The 24,613-nt window shown below is 37.7% G+C and overlaps 1 protein-coding gene across 3 annotated transcripts in view; it reads left to right on the top strand.

Moving 5' to 3' along the window:
• LOC129725677 (calsyntenin-1) overlaps window positions 1-24,613 on the top strand; it is a 374,057-nt gene that overhangs the window by 210,516 nt on the left and 138,928 nt on the right. For all 3 annotated transcript variants that reach the window (XM_055681743.1, XM_055681744.1, XM_055681745.1), the window contains exon 3: window positions 18,482-18,621. In XM_055681743.1, the coding sequence (XP_055537718.1) occupies window positions 18,482-18,621 (140 nt within the window). The remainder of the gene's footprint in view (window positions 1-18,481; window positions 18,622-24,613) is intronic.

Raw genomic sequence — 24,613 nt, 5'->3', positions numbered from 1 at the left:
TATATATATATATATATATATATATATATATATATATATATATATATATATATATATATATATATATATATATATATATATATATATATATATATATATATATCACTATACTATATATACTATATATATACTCTACTATATATACACACTACTCACTCAACCAGCACTCCCAAAAATCCTAAAGTCTCGACGTTTCATGCATTTCTAAGACATATAGCATAAAAAAAAAAATTCGATATCGACAATTCCATGAACTACCTACTACCTGTCTATAATTTTCATCGATCAAAAGTTGAAACTTTGACCGCTTTGAGGCACTGGTTGTTCTGAGGTAAAACACTACCTATTGATTTTATTCGATTGTTTGTGAGGCAACCTATATGAAAATTTTGGGTATTTCTTAGAAAAGTGTAAATTTAAGGCACATATTCGCATTTTTATATGAATATGGATGAATGTTTATGAAAAAATTGAGACCAGTATATCGGTGTTTTAGAATCTATATCGGAATTATGCTCTTTGGATTAGTTACCTTTTTTTAGTTTTTAAAACAAGATGGCGTTTGCTAAGATTGCTAAATACCAATTAATATGGCATATACTATTCAAATTTTGAGTCTCAAATTGTAAATAGAACTCGAAAATAATTATCTTTGGCATTGATGAATAATTAATGTAATTTTATCACACGATAGGCATAAGAAATTAGCGAAGCAACATAATAGTTAATAGTACTTGGTGAAGAAAAATACATCTAGTGTGAATCCTGGGGTTCCACAGAGCTCCCACTTAGGACCTCTGCATTTCATTTTAAATGTTAACGATATTATCTTCGTACTACATCATCGGAAAACACTTCTATATGCAGACGGTATATTCATGGAAACGACTGAATTCAATGACGCTGTAATTTTTCAGAACGAAATCAACATTTCGAACAGGAAGTCTTTGCTCTACAACAGAATGTAAAGAAACACAATTCAATTACTGTCAGCATTAAAACTTAGACCACATCTAATGACATATTTTTGGGAAACCAAATTGACCCAAAAGACAAAATAGTAAGGGCCTTAGGAGTAATTCTGAACTCTCAGCTCACATCTATAGAACATTATAACATCAATAGAAACAAGGCAAACAGCACACTAAGCTGGACCCATCTTTTATACTTATAAAAATAGAGTTCTGTCCATCTGTCTGACCCATAAAGACTTGGAAACTACTGAACCGATCGACAAGAAAATTTGTATGTAAGGGTTTTTGGGGCCGGGGAAGGTTGTTATGATAGTTTGAGACCCCTATCTTCTCTCTAACTCCTAATAACTATATAACTCGAGATTTATTCAACCAAATAGAACTAAATTTGGCATGTGGTGGTTCACAAGAACAAGAAATATTCCTGTGATAGATCGACATCCCTCCTTACCCTGAAAGAAGGGTCCCCCACATAAAATCGCTGCATAACTAATAAACTAATCAAGTATATAGAATCAAATTTGGCATGCGGAGGTTTTCGGGGGTAAGAAATGTTTCTATGGTGGTTTGACACCCCTCCCTTCTCTGGGAAGGAGGGCTTCTACACAAATGAAACACAAATTCTTGCATGACTCCAGAATTATTCAAGCAAATTTTGGCATTTGAAAATTGTTGGAGCCAAAAAATATTTTCATGATGGTTCCACTTCTGAAAGTAAAGGGTGCCATACAAATAAAACAAAAATTTCAGCACTCAACTCAAGAACTAATCGAGCAAATGGAACCAAATTTGGCATAAGAAGATTTTTGAGAGCAAAAACACTTTCATGATGATTCCAAACCCCTCCCTCTTCAGAAAGGGAGGGTGTACCATACATATGAAACACAAATTTCTGCACAACTCGAGAACAAATCGAGCGAACCGCACCAAATTTGACATGTGAAGATTTTTAGAGGTGAAAAATGTTTCTATGATGATTTGATACCCCTTTCTACTTTGGAAGGAGATGGGGGACTAGAAAACAACCGAAAGTGACAAAATACCACCAAATATGGGTATTTCCGTTACCGTGATGATGCACAGAAGCCAAAATTCAACCTCAGACATTATTTTGAATCCAAAGACACAATGTTGAATTCCAAAATGGCGACCTCCGGTTTTTTGAAAAACATCTCAAAGCGACCTAATACTACACAATATCGACCTCCAAAACCATTTTGAATTCTAAGGTGGCGACTTGCGACAGTAGCCAAATACCATCCAAAATGGGTGTTTCTGTAATCGTGATGATGAGGGTGGTCGTGGGTTCGAATCTAAGTAGAATCAGGGCCATTAGATATCAACGGACTTAAGCCTGGGTTTGTTCTCAGGTTCCCAATTAACCCTTAACAATTAACAGTATATAGGCGATATTACAAATTATCAATGTTTCTGGTCTCAGTCATGAGTTCACCTCCGGGTTTAGGGAAACAGCCAAAAATGACTGAATACCGCCCGATATGGGTATTTTCGGTATCAGACTGATGGTCAGCTGTTAGAAATTGACTCCACACACCTTTTTGAGATCCAAGTTTACGACCTCTTTTTCTGGAAATCAGTTGAAAATGACTGAATGTCATCCAATATGGCACTATAAAAACTCTAAAAGAACACCGTAAACTTGCAATACCATATCAACGACCTTATTTCTTGCCATATAGAATCTACAGCATTACTTTCGCAATTAACTTTTTATGCACCAAGTCGGAATCTTAGAACACGAAATCTGTTTAATGAAAAAAACATGTAGAACAAACTATGCGAAAAAAGCCTAGTGAATCACATGATGCGCAATCATAACTATTACAGTGAAGTGATCGAGACAACAATGTCCCAAAATCATATAAAAAACGCAGCTAAGAATTAAGAATAATGCACACTAGTAAAAATTATAATTTAATTGTAATTGAATGCAGTCTCCTCCAGTTTGACGAAATAAATAAATAATATTAAGGGTTCCAGTTTTCTCGTTTTTCTTCGCACACACTGCAAGCAAGCAAATAAGACAACAACGAAAGATACCGCCGATAGCAAACACGACGCGACAGATCCGGACAATAACACATATCCGGACATGTTAAGCAGCGCTGTGCAGTCCTCCGTTTGGTCCGTTTGCTGTGGAACGCTGCTCAAAGCTGTCGCACAAAAATCAGCTGCTGCTCTGCTAGCTGAGAGTTGAATCTGTTTCAAATAAGAGTCAATCGTTCGACCGTACAGTGAAGACTAAATTTCTGCAAGCTGAAACTTTTATACGTGACTACTGAGAGTTCCGGTACGCATGGCGTGTGTACTAGAGCGAGTAAAACAACAAAAAATTTTTCAAGGATGCGAAAAATGAACACAGGTTGAGGGTGTGATTTAATCTTAAAAAAAACTCTCTCTTCCAAACGGGACTCGAACCCGCTATCTCTGATGTCTCCGGCATGGTGTTTTGGCCAATTAAACTATTGGGGAGACATTTTCCCCGAATAATTTTCTTATACCTTTCCAAAACTAGTAGAATTTGTCAAACAGTTTAAAATAACTTAAAACGAAATAGGAAAAAAAACTTTTTAAATATTCTATTATAGTTCGATAATAGTTATCTACTAGTACCAAAGGATCAATTACCTGTCAAAGCCGCGCGAATTCAAATTAAGCATAACTTTATCACACCATCGTCCTGTAATGTGCAGGACAGCAGAGAAAAAAGCACCACTAAAAGGTCATTCACGCCTATCCCTGTCGGCGGCCGAGGCAACGGTGTGGCAAAACAAGCACTTCGTGTAAACGTTCGCATCAAAGTCAACAATCAACAACAGCACACCTTGTTTTTATCGCCATGGCGTGTCCTAGTGCTTTTCCTCTTCCCACGCGTGTTCAATGTTCACACCCAGTCGCGCCTTTCCTTTCGTCGTACGGGACCTCGGCCTTTCAGCTGTGACGGTGTTATGATTATGCTCATCATTGTGCCACGAGCTTGTCAACAGTCTAGAGAGCCATTTTGGGCTGCATGCATAACGTGCGTCGTTTCCCTACTCCCCTCGGGTGACGGGTGAGATATTTCATGACTCGAAGAACGTTTTACATGAATAATCTGCTAAGTCTATTTCTTTGCATAAATTTTCTCGCCCCGCTTGAGTTGGACCCTTTCGGGTAGGTACTGCAGCACGCCTGTCATAAACCATCAAAGCTAGCAAAGGACAAGCGAGAAAAACTTTCCATCCAATTGCGAGGTCGGGGTTTCTTTCACTTCGCGGCTTCCACTCTTCTCAGTCTGAGGCGCAAAAAATCATCACCTTCCCCTCTCACCCCACCTTGTGCATCGATCCAATTTCGCAGTTTGCCATTTGCGGAAAATTTGCATACAAATATTTTATCTTCACATTTCCTTTCAACTTTCGACACCTTCCGCATTGTGCGCTGCTGCTGAGTAGAGTAGAAGGTGGAGGCCCTGCAGTGATTTCCGCAAAGTTCGGAGTTCCGTAACGGCGTTTGGTGAAAATATTTTCTGTTTGTTTTTATGCTCGTTTACTGATCAGCGGAATACGGGGTACGAGCAACCGTGCACGATATGATACCTTCATCCACTTTGGTTATGATTGAATTCTCCTCCCAAACACCGTCGTCGCACGCACTCCATAAAGTTCTGGCCCGGAAATGTTTTTATTGCCTTTTTGATTTCATTAGTGGTGGTTTCCTTGGCTTCACAGCAGCAGAAGCTCGAACTGAAGTTTCCTATCAGCAAAGTTGGTTGTTTGTGTTTTCTTTTTTTTTTTTTTGTTTTCAGTCGATCAGGTTTCGTGTTGTGTGCAGATTTACTCGAAGAAGATAATTTTTATCGGTTTATCAAACAATGCAGTAGAACAAACTAGCGGGGAGTATACGCCCTTTCATTGGAAGCGGGTTTTATTTTTGCAATTCAGGTTACACTCGGTGCCTTCGAAAGTAGCTCGGTTCGGTTCGGTTCATCTTTGTCAACCTGATTTACAAATTGATTTAGATTTCAATTTGAATATGTAAATTATTGAAGCAATTTTCATTCAACTCAACGGGTTTCGAATTTCTATCAGAATGTGCGGCTTAATTGCTAATCGTACTCGTTTTGTCAGTAATGAATATATCCATTTCCTGCAGCGAGAAATCCATTTATGCTACAGAAAATCACTCCTAAATTGCCCTTTTGACATGAAACATTTCTTAGTCATGCCCAAACTTTACTTTAAATAAACCTCGAGAAAAAAAATTAGGCACCTAAACCACCTTATTTTGAAGTAACTTATAAGGAGACTCTCTGAAGGATGAATGTCCCAGTCGGTATTGCAAATCTTTCAGTTTCGAATCAGTTCGAATTTGTGCGTTGAACCAAACAATTTGCCCCCATCCAATTCCACGCGGTTTTGGAATAATTAGATTTAATGTTCACTCAAAACACTCGGCGCCATCAGGCACCCCTGTGCCGTGTGAATAATGAATTAATCCTAAGCATGGTTTCCGTCTGCATCGACGACTCGACAAAGAAGATGAAAATTTCTGATCCGGACTAGCGCACATCGCTCAAGAGGTGGAAAATTTTGCGGTAGAATCAGTATCCCATTCGAGGGGAGCAATCACTCTTTCGAAGCATTTAATAGCTGTTACAGTGAAAAGCTTCTTTGTGTTCATCGCAGTGAATTAGAAAATTTTGCTTTATTACTGAAGTTATGTGATAAAAAGCGACCAAGAAACAACTGATAAAGCCGATTACCGGGAAAATTGCTCCACGCAAGAGTGCTAACTCTCGAACGAATGAATGCAGTTCTCCAACCGCTATTGTTTACCTGAAAATTTAGTGTATAAAACTTTTCCCAATGAAGGCGCCGCTTTCCGTGAAGCATTCACTTCCTTTTCAATGGGAAGCACTAGACGGTACGGTTGGTGAGCGATTCAATCTTACTGCTAACTGTTGAATTGGTTCGTTTGCATGCTATAGAAACAGCTGGGAACAATCCCCGCTGCGGGTGGCCTTTTGTTTTCGTGCGCAGTTTAACGGGAAAACTTTCCGACATTTTCCGCATTTTACGGCGAACTAGAAACGGTAGCGTGTACCGGCAAATTCCCTGAATAACTCCGGATTCCTTTTTTGGGCAGTAAATCACAGAAGGGAGTTCGCAGCACGATTTGTGCATCAATCGCGCTACAAGGTAGCGCGTTGCCGGCAGATTCGTATCGGCTCACCGCGTTTGGAAATAGTTTTCTAGTGATCGATGTTGACGCATGGTGTTTTATTTTTGCCACGTGGGGTAACGAGTCCCCATTGTCTGTTGTATGCACCATGTGATTGTTTTTTTAATTTTTTCCATCAAAAGTTTGATAGCTTATTAGCTCCATTTCTTGTGAAGGTATATACCTAAATTGTATATTTCTATATTAGTCTCATGGAACATTGACACTCGATTTAAAATCAGATAGAACTTATTTTGTTTATCTAATCTAACAGTCTAATAATCCATGGTCTCTATTCTTCTTGATCTACTTCCGGTTTCTCATGAAGTAGGATCTTTCAAAACTCACCTAATAGCTTTAAATTTGATAAAATACTCGGACATTAACACTGACAAATTCAATATGCTCAAACTCTTGCCACAGATTCGCATTCGCACTGCCCCACACGGTTTCTACGAAAATGGTCCAACATCAAAGTTTTTCGTTCAGTAGCGAGCCATGATCGAAATGTTTGAAAATGCTGTCGATAACTCCTCCATACCTAAGAATAACCTAAGAATAACTTACCATCTCTTTGATGAATGCTTATTTCTGAACTGTATCCATGAAAACAGACACTTATTATTGTTCCTACAAGTTATGTTGAATTCGATAGTGTGGCTTGAAAAAATACACAAATACACCGGCGTGTGTAATACGCGTAGTACAAACAAAAACCCTCGTAAAATAGATACTTCATACATATTAATGTTTGACAAAACTATTTATTTAATTTTCTAAAGTGTCCCAAGTTCTTAAAAAGGCATAGAAAATTTCATAAATACGGATCTACTTATTCAAAGTCATAAGCTACAACCTTTCCTAATTATTACGTTTTGGGATAAAAACATCAAACTAAACAAAAAGGACAAAAAAATAAATGCTTCCCTTCTTCAAAGCCTTCCGTTGGGCTGCAGCTGCACTAAATAAATTAATAAAATCCTGTAACGTTGTATTTTATACCTCTTTCTACGAATTTTCGAAATCATACCATTTCAAACACGGATTTCAGATTTACACAATGTTTTTATCTTGATCTCGAAATTTATAGGAATCTGTTACACGGACTCCACAGAAGAGTCACTTCTCCCGTGGTATCTTTTTTTATAGTTTTGACGTAGCACTACGTCTTTGGCAAGCTACTGAGGAAAAGTATGAAATGAAATTTCGACCCATAACTCCATTTTGAAAATTCGGACGGTTTAACTTCCGGTTTCTGAAAAACAGCTATTTATGGCTAGATATCAATACTACAATACTTCAACCAAATCTTTCAAATTCAACAATACTTACGTTATCATAATGAATGGTTTTGTCTTATATAACTCTGATTAAATCTAATTTGTTATATGAATCTTACTACTACTTAAATAATTACGAAGCCGTTACATAAGCTCAATGATAGAGAAACATTAGAAGACATGTCAAATAAATTACTTAATTATCAATTAGCAACCAATGATTGCAACGAAGTTAAAGTTTAAAAGATTCTTTTTTGTGTTTTGCTTGACAAGTTTTGCCAACAATTACTTTCACTGTAACACGAAGACAGCCAATATAGGTATAATATTTGTTAAGTTGAAAATTAAAAAATAACATCTAAATATGTGGAAATGTGAAAAAAGATTCTGAATAATGATTAGCAAATGAACAAAATATTTACGATAATTCACCTGCCTTTATTTCCTCAATAAATTCGTATATTAAGGAATTTGATCTTCTAAATTTTTTTTGATAAAATCAAATAAAAATAACGATTATAGTTGCAAGAATTATCAATTTTTGTTGAGTAATTCATGGTTTTCATGGCAACCATATTCATGATGGTCTCGAGGTACGATGCTGGCCTAACAAGCCAGCCGTCGTAGGTTCGAGTCTCGTCTCGGGAGAGACTGTTAGTGTCAGTAGGATCATAGCTCTAGCCCCGCAATTGTCCTGTACACTAAACAGTCGGCTGCGAAGTCTGTATAAAAATAAGCAGAAGGTCATATTCCGAATCCGTATGTAGCACCAAGGCTTTGCTTTTTTTCTTTTTATTCATGAGATAAACTCTCAATCACCATCAGCAGCAGCATTACATCGTTTCCTTGATTGCACACGAATAGAAATCGTGTACCGCTGCAACAATAGACCAGCGGCGCTATACTCCACCTGTACGGTACGGTACTTTTGCCATAGTAAAGGCAAGGGTTTTCTTCCAAGACATCAATTTTCATTAGATTCTAGTATCAGGTTAACAAATTGTTTAAAAAAAAGGGCTGATTCAAACTTTTCGAAAAACCTTTACCTTCGAGACATCAAATTAGTCTGAGTTCACGAAAGTAAACATTGATTGACTAGTTGGGACGGGAAGACTCTGCCTTTTCTTTTGCTGCTGATATGAAGAAGAAAGCAAATGGTTGGTGTCAATTCGTATCGTGCTAGGTGTGGCACATGCGATTGGTTCATTGTTCGGGTAAATTTGTCCTTAAAACTTAAATTTTTACCCCTAAGCAATGAAATAATAATAATAACTGTTAAATTACAAATTTGTCCAACATTCTATCTATCCATATCATGTGGTTATTGTTTAATTATCTTTGGAAATCTGACGGAACAGTTGTCAGTTTCATTTCGAATTTTACAGAATGTACCCCAGTATAGAAAACAAAGACGTAGTCTTACGTCAAAAAAGCCAGAAATTACAAAATACCAGGGTCCAGAGTTGAGAGTACAGAGTTCAGAGTACAGCGTCTAGATTCTAGAGTCCAGATTTCAGAGTTCAGAGTACAACGTCTATAGTCTAGAGTCCAAGTACAGAATTTAGAGTCTGGAGTCTAGACACTCTAGGGTCTAGGATCCAGAGTTCAGAATCCAGAGTCCAGAGTCCAAAGTACAGAATCCAGAGTTCATAGTCCAGAGTCCAGAGTCCAGAGTCCAGAGCCCAGAGTACAGAGTCTAGAGTCTTGTGTGTAGGGTTCAGAACCCAGAGTCCAGACTTCAGAATCCAGAGTACAGCGTCACGAGTCTAGAGTCCAAGCATAGAATTTACAATCTGGAGCCTAGGCACTTTGGGGTCTGAGGTCGTGAGTTCAGAATCCAGAGTTCTGAGTTCAGAGCCCAGAGTTCATAATCCAAAGTTCAGATTCCAGAGTCTTAAGTACAGAGCCCAGAGTCCATAATTCAGAGTCCATAGGTCAGAGTCCAGAGTTTAGAATCCAGAGGCGAGAGTTTAGAATCCTGAGTCCAGAGTTTTGAGACCAGAGTCTAGAATACAGAGTCTAGAGCTCAAAGTCCATAGTCCATAGTCCAGAGTCCAAAGTCCAGACTACAGAGTCTAGAGTCCATAGTCCAGAGTTCAGAGTTCATAGTCCAGAATTCAGAGTCCAGAGCCCAAGGTTGCATATTGAACTATGGGGTGTCAATTCCATTCAATTGGTCGCGTGCCGATAATTCGCAATACAAGTACAATTTTGAAATATGATGTAAGACAAACTTGCAGTCCTTAAGTAATGCTACAAGTTTGTCAAAGAAAGCAGTGCTCTAACTCTAATGCCTAAAGTGTGAGAGCCCATATTCAGTGTGCCATTCAGCTAATATTCGCAGTGAATATTATAATATTCACCGCGAATATTGGCTGAATATTAAGCTAAATATGGGCTCTCACACTTCAGGTATAAGAGTTAGAGCATTGCACTATTCGACAAACTTGTAGTACTATTTTGGGACTACAAGTTTGTCATACATGGTTTCAGGGATCGAAGCAAACTGTGAACAAGAACGGTTGAGAAAAAGTTTAGTGTCTATATTTTCGCGTTATCCCGATTTTGTTTTGTATGTAAGCCGACAGTTGTCGTTATAATTGGAATTGTTGCCTATCCTGATTGTCCGGATAGCAGAGCGCACTGTGCGTGGCTCACAATCCTTTTCCAAGATCCAAGTTCTTGGTAGGACCGACATTTAGATCATGGAGCACGATCATCGTTCTTGCTGTGCTGCTTCCCCGGTTAAACTCTGCTGTGCGACGTGGGTCTTCTTTGCTATCAACAGATAAGTACACAGTTTCTTTTGTTCCCCTATAGAAGTGCTAGTGATTTTTCAAACTCTGTAAAACGACGATGGACGAGATTACACCTGTCCAAATCTAACAATAAGCCCTCCGTCAGTCTAATATTCCTAGTCAATTTGAGAATAGCTCAAACAGTACAGCAAGGTTTGATAGGTATTACCATCCCATTGAATTAGATATGTTAATTAATTAAATAATTAATAATAATAATCATTTTCATCATTACATATTCTGAATATCGGTTGTATTTAATTACTTTAGGGCATATATTTTATTATTAACTAACTTTTAAATAAATATTGTTATGTCTTTTAATTTCATATATTTCTCGGATTTTGAATGCCAAAAAGTTAGACAGATTGCATATTAATAGAACATAACAAACTCGACCGTTACTCTTAGGATAACCCGCGGGATTAGGATATATCCTAACGCTTTGTAATCACTCTCCGGGCGTTTGTTTGTTGGTTGGAATCGGTCTAAAATCGGAAAATTGAGCAGTCTTGTGCTCTAGTGAATTAAACCACACACACTCGTGCGTGGTCCCTACAGCAATACTAATGTCTGCTAGTTTAAACCGGTACCAAATATAAACAAACCAAATGTACATCTCTAATCAGCCGACTGAACGTTGAATAAACCGGTAATAATCCAATAGCGACGAGTATAGAGTACATGTATGATCGCTTCACTTATCTAGGTGAATCCTGATCCAATTTACCCTTCCCAACTAACAAAACCTCCTTCCTGTGACCTTTGTGGAGATGCAGAGGTTAATACGGTCTCCGAATAGCAAAGGTTACGCCTACATCCTTTCCTTCTTTCCACCTGATTGCAAGGACGTGGCCGGCGTCGTTGTTGATCCTTCATAGTATTGAGTCACTAAAACTTGTACAATGAGAATGGTCGGTCACTCCCAGCCCCATTCAGTTGATTCACTGTGCAATTTTACTGATTCGGATCAATCACGGAGTGCAACCATTGATATGTGCAGTCAGTCAAGCTAAGCTAATCTAAGCTGAATGAGAGTTGGCAGTCCAGCAACACGCCAAGATCTCTCTGACTTCATCTCATCGTTCAAGCACCTGATCATCTTTGACGTAGTTGTAAAGGGTCTATTGAGTAGCCGATATGAGATTACGCAATACTTCGACACGCTTTATTCTTGCACCAATAAACGAAGTTATCCAGTAGCTTTTGAAATCCTCTGAAATTGGCTTCGTATAATAAGGAAGATTTTCAAGTTGTCAGGAAGTATCGTCACTTCATTGAAAAATAACACAAACAGCAGTGGGCCCAAATTGCTTCCTTGAGGTACGCCAGAGAATGAGATGAAAATGTCAGATAATGTTGATCCGACATTCAGGCGAAGCTGTCTGTTGCTCAAGTACGAACTAAACCAATTGCAAATTCCATCGAAAACTACTAAACGGTGTAGCTTAGTAAGAGGAAGTGATTAACGGTGTCAAACGAGGCCCTAAAGTCGGTGTATATAGCGTCTACCTGAGCTTTCCTGTCCATTGCGATCAGATGTAAAATGATGTAAATTCACACAGATTATTGTCCACAGAATGTTTGGGATAGAATCCATGTTTAGAAATGCTAATATCATTTCTACACGAGCTGAACAGTAATTCTTAATGATGATTTTGGAGTATTTCGACCCAGCTGACAAAAAAGTTATTCCACGATAGTTAGAGATGTCAGATTTAAGACCTGGACATACGAAAAATCTTTGGATTTAGTCAAGATAAGTGTATATACCTACACGAAATATTTATTTCTTAATTTCTAAATTCAGGTCAGCTTCAGGGTCAGCTACAATAATGGGTCACTTTTACGCAAATACGTCTATCCTCAATGGTATTTTTTATAACTCACTTGTACTGCCACTAGATTGTTCTGTACTTTCGTGTTCGTGAGCGTGTGTTATACGGGGTATGACTCACGATTCCTTTGCTGGTGGGTTCGTGCGACATTTAATGTGAGTTACTCCGGTGTAACATTTTCTTACCAGAATCATTCGTCTCTGATTTCGAACTGCACCAGAACATAACTTGAATCGCTTGAGAAAGTGTAGCACGCAAGTGGAATAATAATCTGATAATATAATTCTGATATGCATTTAATATTTATGACTTCTCTAGCTTTTGAATAAGTTTTTAGCTCCTAAACAAATTTTACATAATTATTCTAAATTTTCAAAGCTCAGCCACTTTGAAACAATGATGTTTATTTCGGCATTTTTTAAATAGACTAAAAATGTTGTATTGTTACTTATACTTATAAGGTTTCTCGAATTTTCGGGCTTTGGATGCATGAATGGTGCCAGATTTTAAACTTAATAGGAATATAACTATTTTTCCTTTTTCAATAACAAAAAACAATACCATATTCATTTCAGAGAGCGAGTAATGGCGCTATAACCATTAGCTAGAAATGCTCGGACTAGAGTTAATACTCAAGTTCCAACCGTAACAATAGAAGCGAGTAAAGGCGCTATATCCTTGGTTTCGAAACCCGAACATAAGGAGGAAATACCTATGTTCCATCCCAGGAGATTGGTCAACAAAGGAGTGTACTTTCTTAGCTTTATCACTCCCAACGAATTAGGTATATTACTTCTTACACACGGATCGGTTGGTACGGATTGTCCCCGATCTTAGATTATATTGTATTATATTGCGCTACACAGTAGGCCTGGCCGTTGACAAGAAAAATGTATGGAAATCATTTTTTTAAATGGTGGATATCATTTTCCAGGATCCTTTCAAGGCTGTGTTAGTGTAGACTAGACTAGACTAGACAAGTTTGTCATACATGGTTTCACAAAACTGCACTTGTGGAACGAGCTATCGGCACGCGGCGTAAAAGCACCCCAAAATTGAATATGCAACCTTGCCAGAGTCTAAAATACAGAGCTCAGAGCCTATAGTCTAGAGTCCTGAGTCCAGAGTCCAGATTCCACAGTCCAGAGTTCAGAGTTCAGAGTCCAGAGTCCAGAGTCCAAAGTCCAGAGTCCACAGTCCAGAGTTCAGAGACCAGAATACAGAGTCCAGAATTCGGAGTCTTGGGTTCTTAGTCCAGAGTCCAGAGTTTAAAGTACATAGTCTAGAGTCTTGCCCAAAGTCCATAGTCCACAGTCCAGAGTTCAAAGTTCATAGCCCAGAGTCCAGAGTCCACAGTCCAGAGTTCAGAGTCTAGAATACAGAGTTCAGAATTCGGAGTGTTGGGTTCTTAGTCCAGAGTCCAGAGCTTAAGGTACAGAGTCTAGAGTCTTGCCCAAAGTCCATAGCCCACAGTCCAGAGTCCAAAGTTCATAGTGAAGAGTCCAGAGTCTAGAGTCTACATAGAGCCCAAAGTCCAGAGTCCAAACTCTAGACTCTAGAGTCTAGTGTCCAGAGTCTAGCCTAGAGTTTTGGGTCTAGAGTCCATAGTCCAGAGTCCAGAGTGCAGAGATCATAGTTTGGAGTTCAGAGTCCAGAGATCAGAGTCAAGAGTCCAGAGTTTAGAATCCAGAGTCCAGAGTCTCGAGACCATAGTCCAGAGTCTAGAGTACAGAGTCTAGAGTCCATATAGTGCCCAAAGTCCATAGTACAGAGTCCAAACTCCAGACTCCAGAGTCTAGAGTCTTGAGTCTAGAGCCCATAGTCCAGAGTCCAGAGTGCAGAGTCTAGAGTACAGAGTCTAGAGCCCAGCGCCCAGAGTCGATAGTCCAGAGTCCAGATTCCAGAGCCCAGAGTCCATAATCCAGACCCGATCAGAAGAGCATAACTAAAAAATTACAAAATTCTATCAACGCTAGATACAAATAACATATTCTGATACAATCTTGTATTTTTCCATATAATTTTGATAACAAAATTGAATCTGAATGAGTTATAATAACAAAACCTGAAATGAGGGAGTTCTGAAACAAGTCTAACTAATTTTTCGTTTTTATCAAATCCTGTTGTTTACAACAAAGTTTGTTATTATATTGTTCTATATACTATCTCATTTTGTTAGAAAGCTGATACTTTAGTAACCAATTTTGATATGTGTTTGATACTAGTAGAATCATTTCTGTTATAATTTTTGTTATTTTAACACCTAACGGGATAAAATTAAAAACTCAGCCTGTAAGGTTTTTCCTGTAACAAACTAACAGCTTCTGTTAAATTTTTGTTTTTTCTTTCTGATCGGGGAGCCCAGAGTCTTGCTCCATAGCTTAGAGTCTACAGTCTAAAGTCTAGAATCCAGGGTTCAGAGTCCAGAGTCCAAAGTCCACAGCCCAGAGTCCTAATTCCAGAGTTTTTAGTCAAGAGTCCCGTATTCAATTTCCAGAGTCCAGAGTATAGAGTGCAAATACAGAATTTCCAAATACAGAAGAAAATTACACACTCTAGGGTCTAGGGTCTAGAGTTCAAACTCCGGATTTCAGAACCCAGAGTCTAGAATACAAAGTCTAGAGTCTTGAGTCCACGAACCAGAGCTCAGGTCCAGGGTCTGGAGTACAGAGCCTAGAGCCTTGAGTCCAGAGTCCAGAGTCCAAAGTCCATGGTCCATAGTCCAGAGTTCAGAGTTCAGAGTCCAGAGTCTAGAGTCTATAGTTAAGCGTCTAGCGTCTAGCGTCTGGCGCCTAGATGCTAGACTCTAGCGTTTAGCGTTTCAAACAATAAACACTTTGTTGACTAGAATCTGAAGCTTGAAAGCTGAAATTTGGAAACTAAATTTTGGATTCTAAAATCTGAATTATGCAGTGTTGGATTTGGGGTTTCGAATCCGGATTTTTAAAGAAATTTTCGAAGAGAATTTTAATTCATTCATCCTTTAAGACATAACATTGATTATACAATCTCGATTGTGGACTTCGGATTTGGTGTTGTTGAGAATGATACATACAAAAGAATGATAAACTGGAAACAAGGATCAAGAAATTTTTTGAAAATTTTTGAAAAATCAAAGCATGCTATTTTTTGCATTTTTTCACTGTTGGAATCTATTTTGTTGAAACAAACACGCTAACCTGGAAATTAATACTTTTTCGAACCCTTCGTTTTTCATCAAAACTTGGTTCACCAAAACTGCTTTAACTTTTGAATTTCATTTTTAAATCACCTTTTTTTTCTTGAAAAGCTTATCCTTCTTGGGTCAGAATTCGTGAAACGGATCACTAAACTCGCGATGTCTAATTTTTTCAAATACATATTAAAAACTTCAAGAGTTTCACTCGGGAAGGTGATTTTCCAATATTTATTGAATTTGAGTAAGTTTTCAAGTTGTTATTGTCATCTGAAATTTGGGTCAAAATTGTTTTTAAATAGACATTACCTTTAAAACTATTGCATCGAATTTGATGAAATTTACACAGCAGATGCATCCTAAATTGTAGTTGAAAAAAACACAAGTAATGCGTTGCGGCCCCAACTTTGAAAGCCCATATCTTTTGATCAAAAAATAACACCACCGCGAAATTTTCAGGGTAGTTTCGAAATTTCGTCGAAAATACTTGTGATTTTTTTTTCAGATTTTTCAGTGCCCCAGAACATAGATTTTCAACATATTGTTTTAAATAGTTACTATTGAAAAAAAAATCTCCGTAAAAAATATTTTCGTAAACTTCAACTTAGGATGCATCTGATGTGGAAATTTCATCAAATTCGATGCAACGGTTTTGAAGTTATGTCTATTTAAAAACAATTTTGACCTAAATTTCAGATGACAATAACAACTTGAAAACTTACTCAATTTCAATAAAAATTGGAAAAGCACCTTCCCGAGTGAAACTGTTGAAGTTTTTAATACTTATTTGAAAAAATTAGACATCGCGATTTTTAGTAATCCGTTTCACGAATTTTGACACTCTTATAAATTTTTACGCCATTCGAAAACTTATATTTTTATTGCATGAAATATGCTAAAATCAGAGATGTATTTCGTTAAGAACAAGATTTATAGTTTTGATAAAACTTTATTCACTGAAATGACTGTAACATATGATATTGTCCATAGAACATTTCCAGTCGAACCATGAGTAGAAAGAGGACAAAAAGTACATTCAAGGACATTTATATCAATGCCTTACAAATACATTTTTAATTGAAAACCGTCGGGTGATAATGACGCTGTTAACACTTGCTTGCAATAAAAATCATTTGTTTCAGTTTTCACAACCCTCTTTCGGTACTTTTCTGCCGACTTAACAATTCTTACACGTTCGAAAAATATTATCAAATAACGTGATGCGGTGGTGATTTCTAATGAGTCGCTGAAGAAAAGGAACGAGTCATACCTTGCGTCAGTCGTTTCGTCAACTGAAATATTTTCAGTGATTCCTCTTCTGTTTTGTTTACATTCATACCAAAGTGTTTAGTTTTTTTTTTTCAAGAAATCATGTCTACAGTGGAAAAAAGATGATCGTGAACGGCAGGCAATATGAAAAGTGGGGTTGGAGGGACAATCAAAAGTGCGACAGATGGGGACAGGTTTCATAAATCCATTAACTTGTGGAGGGTGTGCCAACTTTACGAAATTAAATTCAATGTTTCGTAACAAATTACTCTTAAATCTATATCTTATAGGTACAGTTTGTCCAGTCCGGGATCCAAATCGCTTTTTACTAGGCGCAGGAACATCAAGCAAATGTGATGCATGTTGAGATCGTAAGCGACCCGGACTTTGAAGAAACTGCAGGCCAACTAAAGCCAAGAATTGAGCACATCAAGATGATTCAAAAAACACGATCTGAATCAGTTACTAAAACATATACACTGTTCTCAAGAGATAGCCTTGCAGCAGAACAGTCTTAACCTTCTGTGATCTCCAGTTGAAAGCATATACAAAGTTTCATCAGGATCATAAAATTTAGTTTGAAATTTTAATCGCTTTGCTAAACGCAAAATACACCCTAAATAGTAATTCTTGACTGTAAAATTTCGTATTGTGGAGTAAACAAACATTAAGTAACGAGAATGATTTTTCGTTTGTTGATCCTTAAACAAGGTTTTTCAAGCCTATTATTACTACCAAAGAAAACTTATACAAATTTTTTTTAAATATTTACTAGTTAGGATCAAGTAGAATAGAAATTAAATTGAAATTATTCTCTGACATTGTTGTATCAAAATGTTCATAGATTGTGAATCAGGTATTACGGACTGTAATATATCAATTATGATTTAAAACTTCTTAATTATGGATCATCGATTGGGGGTCAGCCTTCTTAACCAAATTATGCACAATAAACTGAATCATGGTTCAAAAACCAAGCTTTCATTCGCAGCTTATGGACACCTCATCTATTGATGTTATCTAACGCAGAAAACAGAGGCCAGCAATTGATAACTTTTTCATCCCAGTGCTTAGCCGTCACTAATAATAGTGATTAATGTCACTCCACGCTACGTTGCGTTCGTTTATCCTCTATATTAATGCGATCCAACCGCCACATATTTCGACTCAGCACCAGTCCGTTCAGTAGTCAGTAGCCTTTGTAAGGAAGGATTAGAGCAAGAAAAAAGGACAACATAAAGCAGATTTTTATATCCTCCTTGACCGGCCTTCGACTGGACCCAACCGAGCCCAACAACTCGCCCGCGCGTAAATGGAATTCCAAGTGTGTCCCACGCTGGGCAAATTCCAACTGGGGAATGGAAAAAAGTTTCATCGCCACAGGTCGAAAGTCACTGGTGGTGAATGGCTTTCCACTGCTGGGTGACATTAGCCACACCGATCGGTAATGGGAGAAAAAAAGCAGGCCCTCGTTGAAACATTTCCCATGTGTGTCTCGTTTGTGGCTTCAGTTGGGGGGTGACAGAAGAAAAACGAACAGCTGGCAAACTGTAAGGATTAAAACGTAAGGATCCGCAGTCGGAGATAAATCGACGTTGGCCCCTTGGCAGTAGTTGGCTTTTAATCTGGGAATGCTTTTACTCGCCGATTTACACTGTGGGAACTGGCTTCGGGTGGGATAGTTTCAGGTTAGGTAATAACATTTGCATAATAAAGAATGATCGTCCTAATGGCGGACCATAAATAAGATTGTTGTTGTTAATGGTCTTTGTTTCTCATTTTTTTGCAACTATTTCTCCTAGGTACTATAGCATGATTTATTATTAAAAATTTTAGGACATCGGAAACTTTCCCTATTTATAAATATATTCATCCAAAAACGACATTGCAAATAATCCATTTCCACTCTTCTCTCTCGTTACAGAGCGCGTGCTGGAAACTTCATACCACGGACTAATCAAAGAGAACGAAACATTCGTGGAAATAACGCCATTAATTAAAGTCGACGAGACAAAAATTTGTGGTTTCCACATAATCAAAAAGAACAAGGAGATACCGTTCCAGGTAAGTTCGTCTGCCTCCTTCATCCGGTGTAGTAACACCAGTCACCAGTTGGCAACGGTTTTCGTTGGAATATTCATTATGAATTGATTCGTTGCCCCAGCTCACCTCCCAACACAGCTGTTCCTCCATTTGTCCGCCCACTTCACTTTGATTTATATCAAATTAATGAGCAGATATGCCGTTCTAACGAACCAACAGAGAACAACCTAAATATAGATACGAAGAACGTAGAATCTATTCTAGATGTGGGTTTCATTCACGGATGCAGGCCTGTGCCGCATGAAAATTGATGTTGTGCTAATTTGATTTTATGCTCGTTCATATATTCTTAGAAAGCCAATTGGAATTGGAACAATTGATTGAACGTACTATTTAGATTTATAACAACGAACTAGTTTTGTGGTAAAAAATGAAGTTTCTTAAAATTGCGTCATTCAAGAGCCAAAACTCGTTTCCATTTACAACGCCATCCTATGAATTAAAACAGTGTCACAGATGCGACCATCGTTGCCCCAGCTCATCGCGTCAGAATAAGCGCCAAAACCTAATAGAGCCAAAGGGTTCCTGCGAACGACAAGCACGAGTCTCGAAAGTTACCAAATAAAATATTGATTAAATCGGAACACACAAAGAAACGCTGGCCTGCTCCGCTGCTAAAGTTACGTTACCAACTCCCGGCAGAGTTTGACAGGTGCGATTTGGGTCACCGAATTATTGTTGCCATCGAAAAACAGAATGAGCAAGGTAGACCGCCGGCAAAATGAAACAATTTAACTTTTATTAAACCTTCTCACAACTTCCCCTTACTGCTTTTAAAGTACGGCGCCATCTTTTGATGGCTCGTGGATAAACCAGTGAAACGCAACTAATAGTGTGAAAGTTGCCCGATCAGTCGAAAATAACAGGATTGTAACAAATCTTGATATTTTTTTTACGAACTTTTTGTATCAACTTGTGTTCTAAACTTGGTCTCGTTAATAGTTGAAATATCAAAACTCCTATCAAAATTACCTACTGGTTATAACAAATTATAGCAAGTTTTGTAAGGTTTTTGGCAGAAAAAGATCAGAATTAGTTAGAATGTACAATATTTTTTCAATTGAATAACAAATTTTGTTATAAATATGCTTTATAAAAACACACTTTTGAACATTCAAGTGTATAATAACATAATTTGATATAATTCTGTACTTTTTATCATTCAGGCATATCAAGAATATTACAGAGTTTGTTATTTCTATCAAGTTCAGATATATTTGTGTTACCCGTTTGTTATAATCGTTTGATCGGCTGTTGTCTGATTTTCCGACACCCGTCCGGGTGCCAAATGTCTCGCGGAACGGGTAAAGTTCCCGTAAGTTTTGCCTCATTAGGCTGCAAAACTACTGGCCATTATGCTCCGGACGAGACGCCGTTAATGTTGCACAAAATGTGCCACTTCGAGATGGAGCTAGTACATGGCGGATGTTGAGGGCCTATAAAGTGTCTTGTTTTAGTACCTACTTGAACACAAGGGCGTAAGTGCACTAATGAAAATATCTTCGTTAATAACCCAAGTGAGATAAAATACTATATCAAATTAACGCAACAGCTAGCGATTAATGGCTAACATAAGCATTCCACTAGACTAGAACAAATTACGGAGATATAGGGTATAGAAGCCGTTTTAAGCAGCTTATGCAGCTTCTTGTGAATTGAGACAAAATACTCGAAATATGTAAGGTGAAATATAAACATAACTATCGTCACTATCTTTATTTCCTTCAGCACATATCGACGGTTTCGTGCGACGGTAAACGATCTCAAATAATGCAAATGCCTGCCCTTGCAGTACTAATCGAAATTACTTTATAAAGCTAATAAAAATAAGATTTTCACTTGTACAACATGCTTATATTATGTACACAATAGACCCAAAAAGGTTAAATGAGAATTAAATCTCTTAAAATTTAACTCTCTAGTACCCAAGTAAATTTCTAGACGGGCTTCGCCAAAATCAATATAAACACTTTTTACGTATTTATTTAAGATTTTCAGAGGTTTAACTGAAGCCCGCCAAAAGGCAGCATTGGGCACTAGAGGGTTAATAATAAAAGCATCAAAAGTGGTATCCTGAAATACAGTAGTCACTCGGGTAATATCACGAATGAGCCGTTTTAGAAAAAATAGTAGGAAAGTGGTATTTAAGAAACGTTTATGGTTGACGTAGGACTGCAATAGTTTCATTACTATTAGTAACGTTTTGACGTGTGATAGAAAAATATCAACTACTTCAATTATATCATTTTGGGGCGCTAAAAAATGCCATTGGTATTTCACAAAAGTGGCAAGTTTGTTCAATTTATCATCATTAAGAGTTGCCATTGTAAGATGACACAGGATGATTCTAGTTGTTTTATTATTTCTGGCAGAATATTCTACCATTTCCAGCACTTCTGTAACTTACAAGTGCTCCACAACAGCCGCCAAATAGACTGGTACTTGCGAACCAACGCGCTCAGCGCGACCAGCTCGTCGCGTTCGTATGAATACGAATGAAAATGTAGGTGAATTTTCTGTATGCCACCTTTTATAGCGTGGTCTCGAGAAAATTCTAATAGGGTAGGAGTTTGGAAGACTAGTAAATGGCAAGGACAGTAGAATATTTTTGATAGCTGTGCCGACCGCGGTCGAAAAATGAACACTAAAAATAAAGTGAAAATTTTAATTATATAGTTTAGCGAGTGGTAGAATAGCATTAACTACTTCAAATATATAATTTTGGGGCAGTAAAAAGTGCCATTGGTGTTTTATAATTGAGCGATTTCACAAAATAACGGGCAACAAATTTAATCGACCATTTTTGATTTGGCTGAAACTTTGCATAGACGTTTCTATAGGCAAAAGATGCCATATTGTGCTATTTGTCTATATTTTTGAAACACGACTCTTTTTTGAGAATCTATCAAAAAATGCTATTTCGGGAAGGTATTGATGATTACAAATATTTTTTGGGCCAAAACGGTTTGTTTAATCGATGTGACGTTGTCGGCAAAGTTGTAGATAATAATTTTGGTTTTTCCGAAAAAAAAAATTCTCTCTAAAAAAATTATTTGATTTTTTTTCACACAGGTGAAAAAAAAATTTAATTGTCCAAAAAAGCTCAATTATAAAGTTCTTATTTTTTTCTTATAGAAACTACAAAAAATTACCTAAACAATGCAACCGGCCCAATCGTGGAAGAATTTCTGATTGATTTCGTAGTTGCTCCTCCGTGATCGATCTGAGCCTAGTAAAGTTGCACAAGGAGCCACGTATATGGCTACTTGGGATTAGTTTGCCATCTTCAGTGTACAACAATTCAGTAGCTACCGCATTGCATGGATCGATAAGGGCTCCGGCCACGTCCTTACGATCGTTAGGGTAAGTAAGGAGGTCGAATATTTTCGAGGAAGTAAACGTACTTCGAAAGGCGCGATCCTTTGATAGGCATACACTGCTTAGTTATTAGGTAGATCAATCACAATATTTATCAACCGAACTTTGCAACACGCTTATATAAAAGCAACGAGCAGGCAATCTTCGACTGGTCGGTCATACCAAGACTGAGCTTATCTCTGCCTCACTACTCTGCGACAGAGAGAAAGGTTTGTGTTATTATGTCTCCGTAGCAAGTGAAGGAATTGAATACGAACGTTGTGTATGTTTCATATCAACCCCGGATTTCTGATCGATTGATGCCAAAAACTCGAAAATCCGATAAGATATACCGTACTGCATCAAGTTTTGAACACTCAAGCTATTACGTAAATTCAACGAAAAATGAATTTTCTCATCTATCTTAAAGTTGTTGGTTGTTGGTTATTTTATTTTTGTTGCATTAAGTGCTTATTTATACTATTTCCTACTTATAATAAACCTGACCAGAGGTGTAGCATTGAATGCCTCTTCAGGGGAATTGTGATTGTGACGCGGTGTTGGTAGGAGGAACGAGGCTCGATAGGACTCCTTCCTCTTGACATAATAAGTCCCTCTTAGAATAAACCTGGCCAGAGAGGAACGTTAGGTGTAGCCTCAGTTCAGGGAATTGTAATTTGGCGATATTGGTAGGATAGAAAAGAGGCTCGGCGGTATAGTAGAGCAGTAAGCTCGAAATGAAAGGGTAAATTCTCACACACAAGCACGGATATAAATAAATAAAAAGCGTATCGTTCACTTCAATAATGATACTGCCAATAAGATGAAGTGCGGAGTACAGAAAACACCTGGGCAATATCACAATAGATCAAAATGTCTCTGGTCGCAGTGATGAGTCCACACAGAGAAAAAGAAAAGTGCTATTTCTATAGATTTAAACATGTTTTGCAGACGAAAATAACGAGAATTCACAAATCGGTTTCGACTCAAATTCCGAACACTTCAACGTAATCGCTAAGAGATGGATAGACAACCCGTCTAAATGCTGACTGTTACTTTTTTCAACACCTGCTGATTCCCCGGGGAATGGCCCTGCAGTAGAAACCCTCAAACCCTGACCACTTTTTACATGGTTTCACTGCTGAATTTTCAGCTCCAGATAAGCGTAGTGCTACGTCAAAAGATGACTTCTTTGTGATTATATTTGCCAGTTGTGTGTAAATGTACAAATTCAACTTGGTTCGTAGTTGTTGAAGGATATATTGAAAATTCTTATTGTGGTTTTGAGGTTGTATTATATATGTTTTGAACAGAACTGTCAACAGTCAACTGCAAAAACAATTTACCAGCTTTTTTTTCAGATGTTTAACCTTTTTGTTCTGCATCTAAAATTATTATTACAGGTGATACCTATCCCTTTTTGCAATTCTAAAAACAATTATTATCAGACGCAGGGATTTCTTGTTATAATGTAACTTTTTTTCAACTAGCTTTTATATCGCATTGATATCATGTTTATTTTATAACAAATTAACCAGTAAAGTGATTCTGAATTATGTTTCTAACATGATTTACAGTTTAAGTGATCGTACTTTTCATCAGTTGTTCAGTTATTTTTATTGTGTTCAGTTATTTTTATTGTGTCCCCTGGATTTGTAAGAGCTTCAACAATTCCGTTATCTGTTAGTGTCTCGTATTCAGCACTCTCTTCGTCCATAGCTGTGAAATTTGGGATTTTTTTTTTCAAATGCTTAGTTTCTCTTTAATAACTGGCAACGGAAGATCTTATTTATCAGGGCCACACGCTCTTCGTTCACTACTTAAAATAGATGAATTAAAAAAAATACGTTACATGTATGAAAGAAAATTTTACGTTATAGAGAAGTAGCGTTATAACGCTGACAACATGCAGTAATAACATTTGCTACGAAGACCGTACACAATTATACGGGTCAGAAAGAAACGCCATCTGTCAAAATTTACACAATAAGAAAAGCTTCATACTGGTTCTATAGATATATACCGATTTTCGCATGTCTGTAGTTGCGTTGCAGACATATTTTTGCGCAGATATATATGGCATATACCTCTGCTTGAAAAACGGTGGGCCATTTTCCCAGGGAAAACGTTTCCCTGATACCGGGTCCGTATATACCAGATCCCGTTAGGGATCCCATTTTCGAGCCGTCCGTATAAAAACCGACGATGCCAGGTGGAAGATTAGGCCCTCCATTGTTCCACATAGAGCGGTTTGTTTCAATCACTCTATATGGAATATCCATGTTGGTCCTAACGTCCATCCAGTCGGAGACTGTGGTTAATAGCGGAGTTAGTTTGAACTCCTTAAGTATGCGAAGGTGGCCGATTTGGTCCCCTTCAAGTATAGTTTTCCTCCTTTGCAACCTTAGAGCGCCAAGCTCTGCTTCCTTTTTCACATGAAGCTGTAGAGGTAGTAGGCAAAGCATAGCTTCCATGGCTGCAGTTGGAGTTGTTCGCATAGCGCTGGTAACCGAAAGACATGCAAGTCTTTGAACTCTTTTGAGTTTGGCTTGCGCAGTCACTTCGTTCACCTTAGGCCACCACACTAGGGCAGCAT

Source organism: Wyeomyia smithii, chromosome 2 (assembly GCF_029784165.1).
Source record: "Wyeomyia smithii strain HCP4-BCI-WySm-NY-G18 chromosome 2, ASM2978416v1, whole genome shotgun sequence".
In the NCBI taxonomy this organism is placed as follows: Eukaryota; Metazoa; Arthropoda; class Insecta; order Diptera; family Culicidae; genus Wyeomyia; species Wyeomyia smithii.
Note: the sequence above shows the minus strand (reverse complement) of the source record. Positions and strands in the feature narration are given on the sequence as shown.